At 50.5% G+C, this 18018-nt stretch overlaps 3 protein-coding genes and 1 non-coding gene across 4 annotated transcripts; 2 read left to right on the forward strand and 2 right to left on the reverse strand.

Annotated features, from left to right (window-relative positions):
* NCU01151 (calpain-B) lies at positions 1–4193 on the forward strand (the record flags this gene model as incomplete). The annotated part of the gene is made up of 5 exons (XM_955965.3): positions 1–173; positions 237–969; positions 1047–1426; positions 1478–1614; positions 1669–4193. The coding sequence occupies 5 exons, from the start codon at positions 1–3 to the stop codon at positions 4191–4193; spliced, it is 3948 nt and encodes a 1315-aa protein (XP_961058.3).
* Positions 4194–5384: 1191 nt separating this feature from the next.
* NCU15101 lies at positions 5385–5473 on the forward strand. Its single transcript has one exon. It is a non-coding gene; the product is annotated as a tRNA-Tyr (tRNA).
* A 5762-nt stretch (positions 5474–11235) lies between these two features.
* Positions 11236–11659, reverse strand: NCU01153 (hypothetical protein; the record flags this gene model as incomplete). Its single annotated transcript, XM_955967.1, has 2 exons — positions 11236–11438; positions 11494–11659. 2 exons carry the CDS (start codon positions 11657–11659, stop codon positions 11236–11238), a joined length of 369 nt encoding a protein of 122 aa, XP_961060.1.
* A 1616-nt stretch (positions 11660–13275) lies between these two features.
* Positions 13276–14028, reverse strand: NCU16980 (hypothetical protein). Its single transcript, XM_011396527.1, has 2 exons — positions 13576–14028; positions 13276–13498 (listed from the first exon to the last, which is right to left on the reverse strand). The coding sequence occupies exons 1-2, from the start codon at positions 13943–13945 to the stop codon at positions 13368–13370; spliced, it is 501 nt and encodes a 166-aa protein (XP_011394829.1). The 5' UTR covers positions 13946–14028; the 3' UTR covers positions 13276–13367.
* Positions 14029–18018: the final 3990 nt, after the last annotated feature.

An 18018-nucleotide genomic window follows, 5' to 3' on the forward strand; every position in this document is an offset into this window, starting at 1 on the left:
ATGTCGCGGTCTCCATCACCAAATCCAGGTGCGAGGTCGGTCCTGGCAGAGATGACGGTTTATCAACCCCATGGAGGAGGAGCTTGGGGCCAACAACACAAGTACAGGACACCGCAGGGCAAGATCGATGAGTTCTGGACAAAGTTTACCGCGAGAGTTCCGGGAAAGCGCAAGTACTCCTGCCATTTGCAACCTGACATTCCATTTACAGCTCGGCATTTGTGAAGAACCTGAAGGCTTACCAATCCTGCAGCCACCACGGTTCTCCCCAAGAACGAGTACGCGGAGAGGCTTGCCAAGCGTAACTCAGCCAAGGAGGTGGGAGGTGGCACAAATGCGCAAGCATCTTTCGAGGAGGCCGCGGCTATCTGCAGGGCCAAGGTAGAAAAGATCGTCCAAGAATGCCGTCGTGTCAACCAGAAGTACAGAGACCCGCATTTCGACCTAGAGTACGACCTGAAGACGGGTAGGCGCGATTGCCTCGAATCCCTCAGCAATGAAAACATCATCGATTTCTCCAGCAGCGACTCGGACTCTGACTACAACCACCTACCACGCCCTCGGTCGCATTCCCGTCGTCGCAGGAGAGATAATGGTGATGGTGATCGTGACCAGAGCACCCAAGTGGAGAGTCAAATCAAGACCAACAAGACCAAAATCGACAAGAGAGATGGAGTATCGCAGCTCTCCCCGCAAGGACGGATGCCCGGGTCCAAGTTTCGACCGGCATCGGTCAAGCGAGTGGGCGAGATCTTTGACGATCCAAAGTTCTACATTGACGGTCCCACCGCAAATGATGTGCGGCAGGGCCGGGACGGTGATTGTTGGCTTATGGCCGCATTGTGCACGATGAGCAACAAGCCGGGACTCATCGAACGGATTTGTGTGGCTCATGACCAGGACATTGGCGTCTACGGCTTTGTCTTTCACCGGGATGGAGAATGGTTCAGCGAAATTATCGATGACAAGGTAACGTAACCCGTCAACTCTGCATCATTCTACCTGTGCGGTTGATGAGCATCACTAACAAGGCACGGCTGTAACAGCTCTACCTCACCAGGCATGACTACGATGAGGCAATGGATCGCTTTCACCTGGAACGCGTGTTATGGGATGACAGAGATCGCCCAGACTCGGAAGAGATATACCGGAAGACATACCAATCCAATAGCGGCGCACTCTACTTTGCGCAGTGCGAGAATCCCAACGAGACTTGGCTGCCTTTACTCGAGAAAGCTTATGCCAAAGCCCATGGAGACTATGCAGCTATTGAGGGTGGATTCACTGGCGAGGGTATCGAGGATCTCACGGGCGGTGTGACCTCTGGCTTGTATACCGCGGATATACTTGACAAGGAACATTTCTGGAAAGAGGAGCTCATGAAAGTTAACGAGCAATTTCTCTTTGGTTGCTCGACTGGGGTTTGGTGAGTTATCCGACTTGCTCCGTAAATGCAAACACTGACAAAGCTTGACAGGGGACGTGGCTATGGTGACAGAAAGGGCATTATGGAACAGCATGCCTATTCTGTTATGAAAGCGGTAGACTTGGATGGGGAGCGGCTCCTCTTGTTGAAGAACCCATGGGGCAAGGGGGAATGGACAGGGCCCTGGAGTAAGTCCAGACAAGAAGCCTTTCGTTACGGAAGCGGCTAATAACCTTGTATAGGTGATGGCTCGAAGGAATGGACACCTGAGTGGCTTCAGAAATTGGGCCACCGGTTCGGAGATGATGGTGCATTTTGGATCTCATATAGGGACTTCTTGCGCAAGTTCCAAGCCTTTGATCGAACGCGTCTCTTCGGACCCGACTGGAAAGTTACTTCGATCTGGACAACACTTTCCGTACCATGGACCTTGGAATATCATGACACCAAGTTTGCCTTTACGCTGGCAAAACCCGGTCCCGTGGTCATTGTTCTCTCCCAACTAGATGACCGATACTTTCGTGGGCTGGAGGGCCAGTACAGATTCGAGCTGAACTTTCGCGTACATCGGGCTGGAGAGGATGATTACCTGGTACGAACACAACATTCCTCCCGCATGAACCGCTCCATCAACGTCGAACTAGATCTGGACGCTGGCGAATATCTGGTTCTCGTCAAGATTGACGCCACTCGCAACGAGTGGGTTCTGCCCACCGAGGACGTGGTGCGGAACAATGCTCGCCACCACCGCGAGAAACTGCTTCGTATCGGGCTCTCCTATGACCTGGCGCATAGCAAGGCTAAGATCAAGGAGAGTCCCGAAGAGAAAGCAGCTCGCGAGGCACACGAACAGCGGAAAAAGGACAAGCAACGCGAAAGTCTCCGGAAGGCGATCATGGAGGAAAAGGAGATGAACTTTTACAGTCGCATGAAAAGTTACCAAAGGCAGAAGCGCCGAGCGGATAAGAACAAGGAGCGGATGAAGAGAAAAACGGAGAAGCGGAAGGCGAAGATGGAAAAGAAGAAGGCAAAACGGGAAGAAGCAGAGAGAAAACAGACCGAAGAGACATGCAGGGACCCTCTCGGCAAGCAAAGAAAGGAGGGCAAAGATTGTGGTTTCAGCCTTGATGCGGCATTGCATCCTGCTGGCGAGCGTATGGCACCCCTGGCAGTAGATACTGCGGCATCTACTGACGCTGGACAACCGACTCCGTCCGTTAGTAGCACGGGTGCTACTGAGGTCGATGTAACAGACCGTCTTCCGGAGCCTGTTCTATCCATTTCTCTTGAGAAGAATTGCAAGGCCCCCGAGGGCCCTTCGACGAATATACTGACGCCACAATCAGCTCCCACACAGCAACAGGGTTGTCGATTATCCGCCGAAGACGACAAACCCTCCTCGGAACAGCCTAATGAAGCAAGTGCACAGGATCCCATCGAAGTACGACCAGGGCTGTCAATGGATATCCACAAGACACTGGAGGCTGTTCCCCAACACTCGCAGTCACCTCGTCCAACGTGTGGAGAAAGTGGAAGAGGTGATGATCGTACCAGAGCTATCGAGAACAAGCTTCAGGCGGCTGTCAACCTTTTCTCCAACTTAAAGCAGGAGCTAGAGCTCATGTTGACAAACGGTGTCAGCGACAATAGTATAAAGCAGGGCCAGGGACAAAAGCCACATAATGTTGACAACAAGGGACAGCCTCCTCCTCCTTCCCCTACTCTTCGTCCCCCAGCCGAACAACGCACTCTTCAACCACCGAGGCCTTCTTCCCCTCGCCCTTTCCATCCACCCCATCCTCAGGATCAGCGCTGGCGTCGACCTCTTTCTCAATTACGAGATAGATCACCAAGACACCCACTGGTAGACCCGGGGCCCTCACCCCGTCGCTTCCAGCAACGATACGGTGGACGTCCACCACAACGTCGCGAAGTTTTCATCGACGATGACCATCAGATTCCCCCAGACCCCCGCTTCGTCGACGAGAGCTTCTCCGAGTCATCGTCTTCCTCTGCGGACACTGACGATACCTACAGCATTTCCAGCATTTCCGACATCTCCGACCGGGAGCTCGACATGCACATCCGCGAGGACGCTCGTCGTAACGGGAGGCTTCTTGATCAAGGTTCTCGTAATCAAGCCATATTGCCGCCCCTCCAGCCACAGCCTGGCCCGCCGCAATCAATGCAGCCTGGTCCGATCGGCCCGGGACCGCACCCGCGCATTAGAGGTCGGGATCCCCGCGGTCGTCATGGTGGACGTGGTAGAGACGGGCATAGGAATGAGCTGGTGGATCCAAATGCGGAGTTTGAGAAGAATCCGTGGAATGCGGTGGCGGTTGTTGGTTTGAGGGTGTATTATCGTGTTGATCTGGATGACGCCGCTACCATTGGGGACAAAGACGCAGCAGGCGTGGAAGGGGGAGAGGAAAAGACGGAAATGGTCAAGTTGAAAGTTATCAGACCGAACCCATGGGAGACTGGTAGTGATGATGAGAAGGATACCAAGAAGAAGAAAAATGAGGAGAGGGGGAGTAAGTGGACTAGGGGGCTCAAGAAGAATAGGAAGAGCAAGACAACAGAGGAAGAGAAGAAGGAGAAGGGTGATGGTGGTGTTGAAACGGGCGGAAATGCAGATGGCGCGGGATGTGATGCGGAATTGAAGAAAGAGGAGGTGGAAAAAGTGTTGGACGTCGACGATAGCGCGAAGGATGCTACGCTTGAGGGAGAAGAGAGAGAGAAGACTGTTGCTGAGGGGCAGGTGTGATGCGTGACTTTTCTACTTTTGACTTGTTTACCTTTGAATGTGTGTTGGTGTTTTTCATCTGTTGTGATTTAGTAATAAGGTGATGTTTTTCGCTTGGGTATATTTAGGTAGAGGTACCTAGAGGTAGTTCATAGCGCTGGTGATGTATTGTTGTTTTCTGCAGTGGTTTACAGAATCAGTCTTTCAACAATTGAAGTTGGAGTTAGGTTAATTCCTTTGAAACGCGCGTCAACTTCACTTATAGAGGTACCTACCTCTTAGTCTACCTCTGCAGTACCTTGAGTTATTCTTGTAGTCAAAAAGAGTGGTGGCTCCGAAATTTCCGTTCCAAACATCTACCTCGACCTGTACGTAGAAAGACCACCGCCACCGATCTCAGACGAAAGGGGTAATCTCGAATGCCTGCTGGGAACTGAACCTCGTGTGTCCATTGATCCCACTTGTTAAGATCAGCCTGCATTGAGAGGTAAGAACGTCTGTCCTGTCAACACCGTTATACCTTCCCTTCACAATGCTAGACCAGAAGCCAAGATGTACCATCTGTTTATGCAACGAAGTTCTTACATAACACATTTTGTCCCCCTACGACCCCTCTTAACAATGAATGCCCTGAAGAGTACTTCTCTCCAGCAAATCAGTTGTTCAAGTCACGCTTCGTGATCCCGCGCAGTAGTAGCGCAAGCTGGATAAATTGTCGAAAGTGCAGCGGGCCTACTTCCTCAGCAGACTCGGACTCATGAACTGAATGATGGTACCGACGTGGAGATGGTACTAGTAGTTGTGGCTCAAGCCTGCGGGTATGGATTTCATCACTGAGCGCAACCGAATCCATCAACCGTCAGGATGTGCTCTTCGAATTGTCTCCACAGTTCACATTTGATACTTTCACCTTGCCAACTTCCTCACCAAGATCCACACCAATAGCTGGTATAGGTCGTAAACATAGAAATATTAGAAGAGGAAAGCCCTAAAAAGAAGTTAAAAGCAAAAAAGAAAAAGGAAGAAAAAAAAGAACCAAACCGAAGGGAGAAGGAGAGGAAAGGAAAGGAAGGAGGAAGAGTAATAAAGAGGATAAAAGTAGGAAGAAGAAAGAGGGAGGAGTATGATCACCACAAACAAGCCTAGCATGAACGCTCATGTAGAATGTAATACTTAGTGTCAAACTTTGAGAGCAACCTATAACAGTTAAAACCCCTTGTGGTGTAGTTGGATATCACGTTCGGCTGTAATTGTCTAGATTGTATACCGAAAGGTCACCGGCTCGATTCCGGTCGAGGGGAATTTCTTTTTTTCTTTCTCTGTTTTCTTGTTATTGCTTGTCTCTGCACTGTTGCCTTTTTGGACACTATCGATTTTTGCTGTTCCCTTTTATTCTCTTGCAACTTGTTTTCGTCACTTTTCCACTTTGTTTCCTGAGGTATGTATGGCTGCAAGTCTTCACCAGCAGTTCGCTTGCGAGTCCTCAGGGCAGAGGTAGTTAGTCAAGTTGTTCCAAAGCATATTGGTTCATGGAGACTCTTCCAGGACTTTTCAGCGGACGGGATCTCGAGGTTTCGGTCGATATGGTCGTGGGTATGTGATGAATTTACTACAGTGTGTGATTTATGCTGTTGTTGTTGTTCCCTTCTGTCAACATCTTCCTAAATGTCATTCTCCTGTGTCAATGCTATACCACGATAACTCCTGATATACTCCAGTACAGGACGTAATATCGCTTGCTTGTTGTAGACACCTATCTTTCTCATGTTTACATGGAAAGGTGGTATCTCCTACTACAGCATCCTAAGGAAGTCCGGATCCTTTCCTCATTCTAGCCAGAGCCTAAAACCTCAAGGGTCAAGGTAGGTAACCAGCCAGCCAGCCAGCCAGCCTACTTCACAGAATAATCAAGCAAAGCAAGAATAATCGAAGTACGGTGCCGTGGTTGGGGTTCTTTTCTGGCTTCCGGGGTGTAAGTAGAGCAGTGCCGAATCGCACATGCATCATCGATTCATGGTAAAGACAGAGTACGAGAAGCCCAAGGTAATGAGTCGCCCGGCTGTCAAACTTGACCGTTAATGGCGTTTCGGTACTAACCGGCACACCTTCGCTCACCTTGCTGTGTAGAAGTAGACAGCCAGCTACCTACAGTGTGTACATACACATGCTACGGACAGACGAAAAAAGAGCGAATCACAAAAAGCTGTGTTGTCTGGTCAAGACGTAGGGAGTTAAGTGGACGTACCACCTGTCCTATAAGGCGTGCATCAGTATGTACAGGAATCGTTACAACCAATGGGAGAGAATACTTTTTGGTATATTTTATCGGCAGTGATCATGATGCGAGATGGCTACCTCTATCTCTACATGGAAAGGGGAGTGGCAGGGGGTGCGCATTTGCTACCTCTACGTACTTGCCTCACCTAACCTAGACGCCGCTGCCATGTAGACTCCAGTTCTGGGCTGGGTATGCCGCCATAGAGGTACCTACGTATAGTCAGGTAAGGCAGAGCATTCACTGACTAGTGTCTTTACAATCAAGAGACTGGACGGTGCTGTATGGATCATCTCATCTCCTTTTCATCGCCCGCGTCTTTCACTGTCTATCCTCTCCCTTTCCCACTGTCTCCCATGTCAGCAAGCAAGGCGTGTTTGTACCCCCCTTCCCCCCCACAATGGTCCGTATGTCTTCCGAGAGATCAGCTGTCGGAAAGTGGGGGTCGGGTCGGGGTTGGGGAACTGTATCGAGCTCACTGTCTGTAAAGGGGGCAGAATGCGGAGTGCGGAGGGGGTGGGTGGGTTTGATGATTACGGCGCCCATGAACCATGCACATGCTTCATGACTGACCTGAGCCGTGTGAGGCGGTTCGTCATCGCAGCCTCGTCCACGTACCTACCTGTTCTACTACCTGCCAACCAACTCCCGTAAGGGAGGGTGAGACCCAGCTGGAGAGAAGATATGTGAAAAATAAATATAGGACCGTCTAGAAGCATCGTTTGAAGTTTCCAGACACGCGAGTGTGATAGAAGGTAGTGGGACATGATCTGATGTCTTAGCTTCCCCCCCCTAGATGCATGTCTTACCCGAGACAAGCAGACACAAATGTCTTGTTATGTCCTAATAGCTTGGGTAGAAACCCACGAGTTACGGCAAGAGGAAAAGGGAGCACACAACAAGCGAATTTGGGATTTGTAGGAAAAGAAGTCGTACAATAAAAAGCGCCTGGTCGAACGATGGACGAGGGCCTGGACCGTTTGCCTTACCTTTATTGCACACCATAGGTAATCCGGTAGTACCTAGGAGCAGGCACCACTCATTCCAGTAGGTAGTAACTAGTGTACCAAGAAAGCTTGTAGAGCTGAAATCCGGAAGGCTCACCTTGTGATAGCGTCGAGGATCTGGTCGTGGTTCGGTTCGGCCGGTTTCCCAAGTAGGTAGATACCTAGTTCAGACTTCGCTGGACACACCTCTTCAGGGTAGTGTCCACCCGCAGATTTCGAAACGCTAGACCTTTACCAAGATGGTGACATCGAAGTGTCTTTTGAACAGAAAAGGTTGGTAAAGGGGATGCCTGCCCCAGTGTCCGCGTACAGAAGAGAACAACCACCCTCTGCCTGTCCGCCTGTCCGCCAGGCTGCACACTGGCGATTGGTATCGATCGGGATTTCGAATCCGATGATCTCTTAGAATGTAACTGGGTTTCATGCCAGTGCATAAACATGCCGTCGGTCTTTTCTTCTTGCTGCAGTCCATGGATTATTCTCAACGTTAGGTAGGATGGGTTTACATTGATTGCCCTTGCTCTTTGCACTTTGCGTGGCGGGTGCGTGGCGTGTGCTGGCTGACTGTGTCCTGTGTGCTGCTCAATGCCGTTGCCGTCACTGATGTTGGAAAAGAAAAGAAACATAATAAAACAAAGCCAGAGTATCAATGCGGCGTCTGACAACCACCAAGAGCGTAGCAAACAAATTGATGACCACCAGGGTGAAAAAGCAAAGGTTCCGCCCAGGCTAGCCCGAAAAAGAGAGAAAAACGGAAAGAAGAAAAGAAAAAAAAAAAAAAAAAAAAAAGGTAATCCATGTCCGGCCAGCGGTTGGGATCGATCTGACAGACTGGTCAGCAGGCCGCCTGGCCCTGACCATCCCGGAATTACATCACTTCAAGGACGTATTCGTCTATAAGTTTGACCAAAACAGGCAAGCGAGCTAGGCATGTTGACTTCATCTGGTTGCGTCTCACAATTGATGGAGTTTTTTTTTCTTATTTGCTTTGTTTATAATGGCGCAACTATTCCCATGTATTTTGCATGTGCCGCGGGACTAGTGGTATAAGTACCTAATAGCCCAGAGTTGATAGCCGAGTGCGAGTGTCGAGACACGACGATACTCGCCAACGATGACAAGTGAAACTCGATGATCTTTGTTTGCTTCGTGATGGGATTATCGTTTCTGCACGACGGCTGCAACATCGACTTGTAGCCATGGGCAGGAGAATAAGTGTTGGCATATCGGTGAGGTTTATCACTTCCCGCGCTGCAGCAAATGCAATCATCCTCTTTCCGAGAGCTACCACGGTTGTTACAGAAATGTACCTCTGACCTGTAACCCTCTGCATATGGGATAAATGTCTCATCTTCAAACGGACATAAGCACAAGGTGATGCTGACAAATGATATTGTCTTTCAGTCAAAACCCAGGCGGACGACGAGCCGATAGGGCGTATCTTCAGCCTATGACGAGGGGGAGAGTCCTTGAAGGGTTGTATTGGAAAATGTTTACTTTACCTGATAGTTACCTACTACTACCTAGGTGAAACCGATTGCATAGAAGTTGTTCAACCGCCGTTAGTGAACGACCGGTCAAGAGATCTGGTATGATAGAATCGCAGCATCTGAATCCCTATTTGTTGAATGCGAGGTGCTGCTGACACACATCTTGCCATGCAGCTTGACCGAGGCAGCGATGAGAACAAACATTTGGAGCATAAAGGGAGCGGTTCCGTGTGCGTGAGGCTAATAGGTAAGTGGAGGGAAATATCAAAAAGAAAGGAGATGTTCACCTCTTCCTAATTGTGGAATGTTACCGTTTTGTGCCCTTGTTTCGAGCGTACAGGCAGGCAGACAGGCAGTGATCGTCGTGGCTTAGACATCACACGTCAGGCATTTGAAACAGCTGTGTGTCTGGATGCCCACGACGTTCCCAAAACCTGGCAATTGTGAGCAACATACATATGGAGCTCACCTGGGCCTTCAAAGTGCAGTAGCCGACGCAGGATATCAAACTATTGGAAGACGATTGTAACCTACCTACCCACGGGGAAACCACAGGCTACAAACCAGGTAACCGAATGATACTCCTAGAACCCGGCAACAAACACAACCGCCAAACAGCCATTAACTTTAATATGACACAACGTCAGCATGCGGCGAGTACAACTATAGTTGCGTATAGAGACGAGTCGTTGTCTGGTGGTCAATCACGGAGAATACCTAACCGGTAATTTTGCCGACCTCCGAGCATTCGCCCTTCTCTCTCTCTCTCTCTCTTTTTTTTTTTTTTTTTTTTCTCACAAAGTCCACACTTTGGCCTTTTTACGTATCGGGGCCGTGTGCAGCGTACCTACATCTGTGGCCGCCCCAAATTCACCGTTATCATGATGTTTGCCAAAACCTGGCAACTGATCACCTATCGAAGTGCCGTCTCAGCTTTTAGGGTGCAAGAAAAAAAAAAAAAAAAGAAAGAAAAAAAATAAGACAAGAACTCAAGGTCGACAAGGGGAAAGGTAAAAAAAAATGGGCGCTTGATATTACCGTCGAAAGAGAGTCACTTGCCAGGTTCCATCGCACGGCATTTGCAGCTGTTGTTTTGAAGAATCAGAAAATTTCCGCGAAAGAGCATAAAACTACCTACACGTATGTCGAGACGACTTTCTCGATCTCGCATTCCCGTCGTACCGCAGGGTTGATCTCGTCCATGCTCACGATTTGGTTGGCTCGAGCTTTCGTGTCTCCCGTGATATACAACCAGAAAAGGTGCCGCATCGAACCCACGCACCCCAAGTCATACGGGAGATTTCACTCTCTTGAACAGTGGTGGTGACCAAGGGTGGGTGGTGTGGTAAAGTACAAAGATACTGCTAGCAAGGTATCGCAACTTTATGCACAGGCTCGGCGGTAGTGTATCCCATGGCTCGTCACAACTTGGAGTGTCCAAAGTCCCCAGCATCCACCTTCAGAAATAACCTGAAATGAAATGGATTCTCCAAATGAAAGACACAGCGGTGGATAGTATTGTGCACGTATAAGGGCTGTACGCTCATGCGTTTAATCTGACCGACCCGACCAGTGTCGCAAGAAGATCGGGATGGCTTGAGATCAGGCGATCGAGACCAGATGGGCCATTTTAACGGAGGGGTGGGGGAGAATGGAACAACATCCTGGGAGGGAGGGATTGGTGGACAACCACAAACTCCCATCCAACACATACACTAGTGAACAAGCCTTCCACCCCGGCCGGCCCGCATATGGATAATTTTTTAGGCTTAAACGAGACGCTGACGCCCAAGAGTACACTTGGGTAACCCACCAGAACGAGAGGGGTGTGTATAGATTTAGGACCTGCCCTGTACTTGTGTTTCCATGGTAGCATTTGTGTTCACATAACGTGCTGCGCTGCAAACCACAGAACCATATTACCAGGGCCGTGATATTTGCTGATTGCCCTTCAAAGGGCGCAGGAGTGAAGAGAGTACAAGCGCTCTTGGAACTGAGAGGACATGATACGAACGGCGGTTGGACGAAGAGCTGAGGGACATCAGACACAGAGTTGTATGCCGGCTATCACAACGATCGCTCAGGAAACCTGCGTGTACTCCACGTCCTGTGTTCACTAACACACACACACACGGCTCATTTCAACATGTGAAGCCTCACACATCGGAGATTTTTGTCCCATTAACCCCTTCCCCGCACGGTTGAGATGGTGCTTGCCGCTCCCGTGGTCGGCTGACGGGTAAGACTGCTCTGAGATCGCGAAACATACGATCTTGACGCCTCGTATTATGTCACGACCACAAAGCTATGGATGACCGAAGAGTTGGCGGGCCGGCGCCAAATAAGCACAATTTCGGGACAACGATCTCAAGCAGTCGTATCGGGTTGAATACAGGCGCTGCATCAGCAACTGAGCTCCAGGGAGGGCCTTGGGCCGTGGGAGTGAAACGAGACCGGTGAGTCCTCGGCATATATCTGCACTGATTGCCACCGACTGTGTTTAGTCGTAGCTGATACAGGTCATGCCACATGTCATGGTACAGACAAACTGTCTCCTGCTTTTGTTCTTCGAGGTACGCCCAACCCACGAGGCACCAATCTCGCAAGCTTTGTGGCAGAGTTACCACGGAGCTTTGAGATCTCAGTGGTGAATAAGTGGGACAAAGTGAATTCCTTCCTGCGAGCACAAGTTACCACAATTGAGATAACGGGCATGTCGAGACTGCTTGAAAACATGATAGCCCTTGGGCATCAGAATCGTGTCTTCCGTATGATCCATCATGCATTGTCGTGTATTTCATAGATTACCCCCCCCCCCCCCCCCCCCCCCCCCCCCCAAACAGAGTTCCTCGGGTTAAAATCTTAGCCGCAGTGGGATTGTGAACATAGGTCAACCGCATATATGAAGCCGATACCCGGTCTTGGACTGACCCAAAAGGAAGCTGCTCCACATCATCCCTTCTTGCCACCACACTTTTCTTTGTTTGGCTTAGCAGTCGGTTGAAAGAACCTCTTTCGACCAACACACGCTCCCGGCGCCAAGATGGAACCACGTGGAGCTATTACCGGGCGTTGTGATGGCCCTATACATAACTCTTCCCTTTTTGACGTTGACCAGCACGTACACCAGGGTGTTACTCATCCTCGTTTCACTGAGAACGCGCAATAGATCAGGCCTTGTTCCAGGCGTGCACTAACCTGATGATGCTACCGTACCAAACAACTGGAACTCGGTCTCCTCGAATAGGGTTTGTACGTCGTAGCGTGTTCAACTTCCTTCGCCAAAAGTGGTGACGATAATAAACCTCGGGGATGGATGGGCATGTCAGAAGTAGTCGCAGAGATAACAGGCCACTAACTACCCTAGCAGCATGTACTGGACATCCGGCCTAAGTATGATATTTAGTATGCATAGCGTAGCAGTAATGTGACCGCGCTCCAAGACTTTCATTTATGTAGATCGAAGGGTCCGGCCCCACGCCGCGGGCTGGATCTATTCGCCCCCCTCGCTTGTGAATTTCCTTGGGTGCGGAAGCTCGCCGCGAGCCGGTAGCGCAGCAGGATTTGGGAAGGGTGGGTCGTGGGAACATGGACCGGGCTGGGTATGGTAGTGGAGGTTAGCGGGATGAGTGCAATAACGGTTATTGTGCGCAGTGCCGTATCGACGATCTCACTGTGTGTTGGATTGAGGAGGTAGTGAGTGAGCACGAGCCGTCGGTAGGTAGCTGTCGGCCTTTCGAGCCATGACACCTGACAGAAGGTTAAGCTTGTAGGTAAGCCCCAAGGCGAATGAACCAAAGGCAGTATCGCAGAAGCGCATAGCTTCTGGCAAGCTGAACCTGGCACGCAACATGTGGTTTGGTTGGGTACAAAGGGCATCCAGTCAGGAGACGACCTGTAGTGTCCTATGGTAAGCATGCCCCATGGTAGGCCGCTGCTTCGGTGGCGCCTGCTGCTGAAGGAGCAGAGATTGTCGAGCGCGGCTGTAAGATAAAGCATCGGTAGACTAGGCGTGATGATTTTTCTTTGGGTTCATAAGAATGGTACGATGCAGATAATCCAGATTCGAATCCCGTGATTCCCATTCGTCTGTGTGCCATGTGCGCATTCTTGGCATCCATTATCGAATACCAGATCGGCGCCGTCGTGGTCCGATTGTGCCCTGGACCCTGGTGAAATTTGTCCTTTTCTCCAGAAGCGACGGTTTGTTTTGTCCAGGCTTGGCTGTCGACAAGGAGTTCTCGACTTTCTAGTATGTAGCGGTGCTGAAAGCGCCTGTATAGCCCCATCTTTCTTTCCTCCTTTCTTTTTCCTTGGGTCTCGTTTCTTTTGCTTTTTCTTTGCCTATCGCCCAAGCTTCTAGAATGCGACTGGCTTCTCGTCAACGCTGACTGATTGGGGGATTATGGTCTCCACGTGTAATTTATTGGATTAGTGTCCATCTCGGGAATCTGGCACTATGGGATTTCTGGGAGTGCCGGAGAAGGTGGGGGGCTGGGGAGCCATCGATTCGATGACCCAAAGGGGCACAGCACCCAGTCTGGTGGCATGGCTCTGGAATAGCGTCAATTAATGGCCTGTCAGCGAACCACACCACTCTTGTTCTGGTTTGTGACCCGATGTTGTCATACCCATATCTGCGTTGAGATGCCAAGGAAAATAGGTGCTTGCCATTTGAAGTAGTGTACTATGTATGTAGATGGGGCCTCGGTTGTCATCGCCCCGGTTGGTTGGTTGGCTGGCTGGCTGGTTGCCGTGGCTTATCGGGATCTCTCTTACACCGTGAAATTTGATGTTTCTTCCATTCGCTGGAGGGGGTGTAGTAATTGTCCGAGTTGAGGTTGGTGTTGTTCCTACAGCCAAAAGTGTATGTGCCGTAGTCGTCTGGTCCTTCGGGAACTGAGCCGCCAGCCCGCAACAAGCCTCGCGATCTCGATGATGCTGTCGACAAGATCCCTCCATCTCGATCAGGAAGCATTGATACGTCCAAGATGCCAGCATTGCAGCCCGTAGGAGCGGTTCGCATTAGCGTTGTTAAAGAGACGGTGAGGTGAAGATGTCAGGCTCACGGCGGGCGGGGAGTGAGACTACCCATGGGACGGGAAGAAGAACTGGACTTCCTCTTCACTTGTCAGCCACTTTCGCTCGGTTTCGCTGTGGAGCTCCTTGGTGCGTCAGATGCCTTTTCTAAACTTGTCCCGCCCTGCCTTCAACTTCCAACTCGGCGCCTCGTCACATCCACTCTGCCGTTGGCTGATCATGAGAGTTGAAATTGGCTATCCAGATTCTTGGGGCAGAAGCCCACCCACCGGCTCACCGGGTGTTTTAGCGTGCGTACTAAGAGAACACCATTGACCTCAAGGACGGGATTGGAAGTAGTGTTGTATGTAGGCGATGAATCAAGCAGCAAAAATGACTAACCGTCCCAATCAGAGCTAACGGCAAAATAGCCGAGACAGCGCTCGGTCCAATGAATGAAAGGAAGAGTCGGATCATCGATATCTCAAATCGTTACCATAGTTGTTGATGTAAGATCCCGGGCAGTTCAACAACAGCCGCGGTATGTACTGTACGTACATTACAGCTTGAGAGCGCGCCACAGTATGGTAGAGGCAAGTAACTGAAGTACCTACATACATACAAGTACGCAGTACGTGTGTAAAGTGTACGGGTACCGCGTCTGCCATAACATGTGATGTCTCTTGTGTAGAGGTAGTGTATGGAAATGGCTGATAGTGGAGTTTGTGCCGGCACTCACTTTCTATTGGAGCTGACATCAAATCCGGCCATTTTTTGCAGCGGCAATGGCATCCGAAAGCAGATCAATCGCGGTCCATCTCGTCAATTTTACCCAGCCCGTTTCTGAAAGGTCGGTCTGAAATATTGAATCCGATCATGAGCTTGCTTTCCTTGATAGGGGCCGAATTGACTGCAACGCTGCAATGCCATGCTTTCCGGCAAGCGATCCCGGCGCCGGCCAATCTGCCAATAGTGGCTCCAGCACGTCCTAGTCGTGGTTACGGTTTCAATCCGGTGAAACCACTGGCCGTGTTGTTGGTGCCGGTGGCCGTGGTGGTCAGCGACTGCCCGGGACGGGCGATGCATGTCGCATCCCAGGAGGCTGCCAGAAAAGGAAACCTCAACGCAAGAGGACTGCCAACTCGGTTCTGGCAGGTTCGCATTGCAAATTCACTATAGCAATGTACCCTCAAGGTGCAGCCCCCGGAAAGTGCAAGTACCCCCCAAGGTTCAAAAGATGTAGTCAATCGGGATCGTGTTCCCACATGTAAGACCGGCAAACTGTAAAGTTCAAGGTTTTTGGCTAAGAGTTGCACCTAAAGGGGTCTGGTTTTGGTGGGAGACGGCAGCACTTGTACCCGGCTACTGGGGCTCTCAAAGCCTAACTTGTTTTTGTCCCCTCTTAGTAAACACAGTTGGGCGCTCTTTGGTGGCCAGAAGGTGCTTTGAGGTCTTTGTACCAGATTTCCCGGGTGTATACACTCACAAAGTGCATAAGCATCTGGCGGCCCCAATTAATGTTGATAAAAGGGGGGGTTGTATGGACCGCCAAACTCTCTCACTACCAAACTAGGCTCTCCCCTTTGAGCAAGCATCTGCCATTGGTCGCAACCGTTGTCAAACAGGCAACAAAACAGGAAACTGGCTTGCAGACCTGTCATGGTCCCTGGATGATCGCACTGCCCACCCCGCGCCTTTGGAAACGGCCAGGGGCAGATCTGCAGGGCGAACAAAACAAGAAAACCGACGTTTTTGATCTGCAAGATGACGGGCGATGCGAGGCCGATGGGGGTGGATTTGGTGGACTTGAACACTCTGATGATGGAGAGAGGAGACACCTGTCTCCAACACGGATGAGCACCTCATCATGTACGCCCTGACTTGGTAACTATCGTCCAGTTCAAAACGACGGATACGTCTCTCTTCCATCTCGAAGCTTTACCGGCCCCAGCGTCGAGCCCTCTTCCTTCGATAGTAGCGAAAGGAAACCGCACGTCCAGTATACGTATATGGGCTCTTTTCAAGAGACAGCATGTCACGGGATTCATGGGCGGCAGACACGACGAGTGTTATGACGTACCTGTTGACTTTGGTGCATCCACTATTGAAAGTCAGAGAAGCTTGATAGGAGATCGTGGCCGCCAAATGACTGTTCATTTCATTTTCGTTTGACGATCAGGTTCTTTTTCCAACATCGATCGAGATTGACAGGCTCAATACCGAAGCGGGGAACCTCTCGAGATGGGCGCCATTGGTGAGCAGATTTCTGGTAAGGCCACCCACATGTTTCCCGCCCGCAGATGCTTGGTTACCTACCATGTACTCTTGGATCCCGTCAACCCGCCTGACTTCTGACACCGCTCGCATCTGTCCTTTTTTTTGGTGGTGTGTCATCTTCTTGATAGGATCGAGCTTTCTGCTCAACTCCCGGCCCGGCACCCATGTCAGCAGCAGACACACAGACTCGCAGGCTGTCAACTGCCATTGTGCCTCCGTTCGATTATCGATTAGCGAGGTCCAAGCCATCTGGAATCCGGCCAATGGAACCCCTGCTATAAAAATACGCTACTCAATGGTCTCAAAAATTGGCTGCACCGGGCCCCGCTCTTCCCTGCGCTCTTCATCGACCCCCGATCCCTGCGACTGCTTTGCCGTGGGAACGGTTGGAAGGCACGGGCCAGATCGATGTGCGATGTGATGTGCTCCATGTGCCTCTGCTGAGGTTCAAGCGGCCCCCAGGCTGACTCTCCACCCGGACGGTTACTGTGACGCTGGAAGCGGGTTGTGATGATTTGAGTGTTTGTCAAGGCAGCGACACCTTCTCTGGGATTGCCCGTGATACTCGTGCTACATAGGTGTCGTCTACAGTAAATACCCCTGTTTTTGCAAAAGGGGGTAACACAATATCAGCTTTTCGGAGGATGACGGGCAGTTGAAGATTCGTTGCAAAAGGGGAGGGTTTAGCATTAAAGGGGGCTTGCAGAAGCAGGGGTTTTCACTGTAGGTTGTGTAGCGGCACCTTCCTCTTTTCCCGGGGCTTTCATGACCGTGAGAGATTCGCACTTGTCGGCATGTGCTTGAGTGGGAACATCTTGGCGCAACCCGGAAATTCGGAGAGGTGGATGATGGATCGATCTGACATAAACTGAGATTCCACCGACCGTGCGTCCTGTACCTGTGCAGCAGGTACCTCTGCACTGCACTATGCAGTATATTTCCATACAGCTACTGATAGCTATGTTTTAGCGCGAATCGTCCTCAGTTCCGCTCGTTCCCATCAGAACGCGACCGCCACTGTTTGGAGCTGTGCATGATCTGCCGATAATCGACACACGTTGGCCTCATCGCGGGCAATCTTGTCGTCGTCGCTGTAACGAACAGTGAGTGACCGGATACCTAGGCAGTGAGCAACGTGGGGAAATGATGGAATCTATGTAGTTGTGAGATGATGAAGAAGCCGTGGATATCGTACCACAGCATGTGAGTGAGAAGGTATCGCCGTCTTTGACCCAACGAACTTGTCAGGTTGCTGACCAGTGCTTCATTGTTTCAGAAGCAATCGAACCTCTCGAGGCTATACAAGACAGCCGTAGCGTCCAAACCTTTTCGGATTAATTGCTGATTCTGTTCGTCTCACATGAGTTGAGATTGATCTGGTTTGTCTTTGAAACCGGCCCCAGCTAGCGCGATATTTGAATCTCGATTCGGCGCAACCCCTCTGAGAAAAGATCAACGGAGACAACATTCTAGAATCACGGAAAGTCTGGTACGAGTCACTTGTCCATTCTTGAACCGCTCTCAGTCCGATAGAAAAAAAAAACAGATATGCTACAATGCGGCCCTGGTCACCAATCAAAAGGTCTTGATACGGTGTCGTTCCGCCATTCGCACCTAAAAAGATCAACCTTTCATCTGCTGTGTTGGGAAAAGGCTCGTCATTCAGATGACCCTACAGTGATAGACATTGTGGTCACGACCAGGGAAGGCCGGTATCACTGTAATAACGCCCGAACAAGTTGGCCAATTCTGCCATCCGACCCAACGGTCACGGACAG

Source organism: Neurospora crassa, linkage group V (genome assembly GCF_000182925.2).
Source record: "Neurospora crassa OR74A linkage group V, whole genome shotgun sequence".
Classification (NCBI taxonomy): Eukaryota; Fungi; Ascomycota; class Sordariomycetes; order Sordariales; family Sordariaceae; genus Neurospora; species Neurospora crassa.

Excerpts from the sequence above, each read along its gene's own strand:
- NCU16980 (XM_011396527.1), bottom strand. The coding sequence starts at position 13,945 with ATGCTGGCATCTTGGACGTATCAATGCTTCCTGATCGAGATGGAGGGA. Across the intron at positions 13,499-13,575 it reads GCATCTCAACGCAGATATGG|AGCCATGCCACCAGACTGGG; the intron begins GTATGACAACAT and ends ACGCTATTCCAG.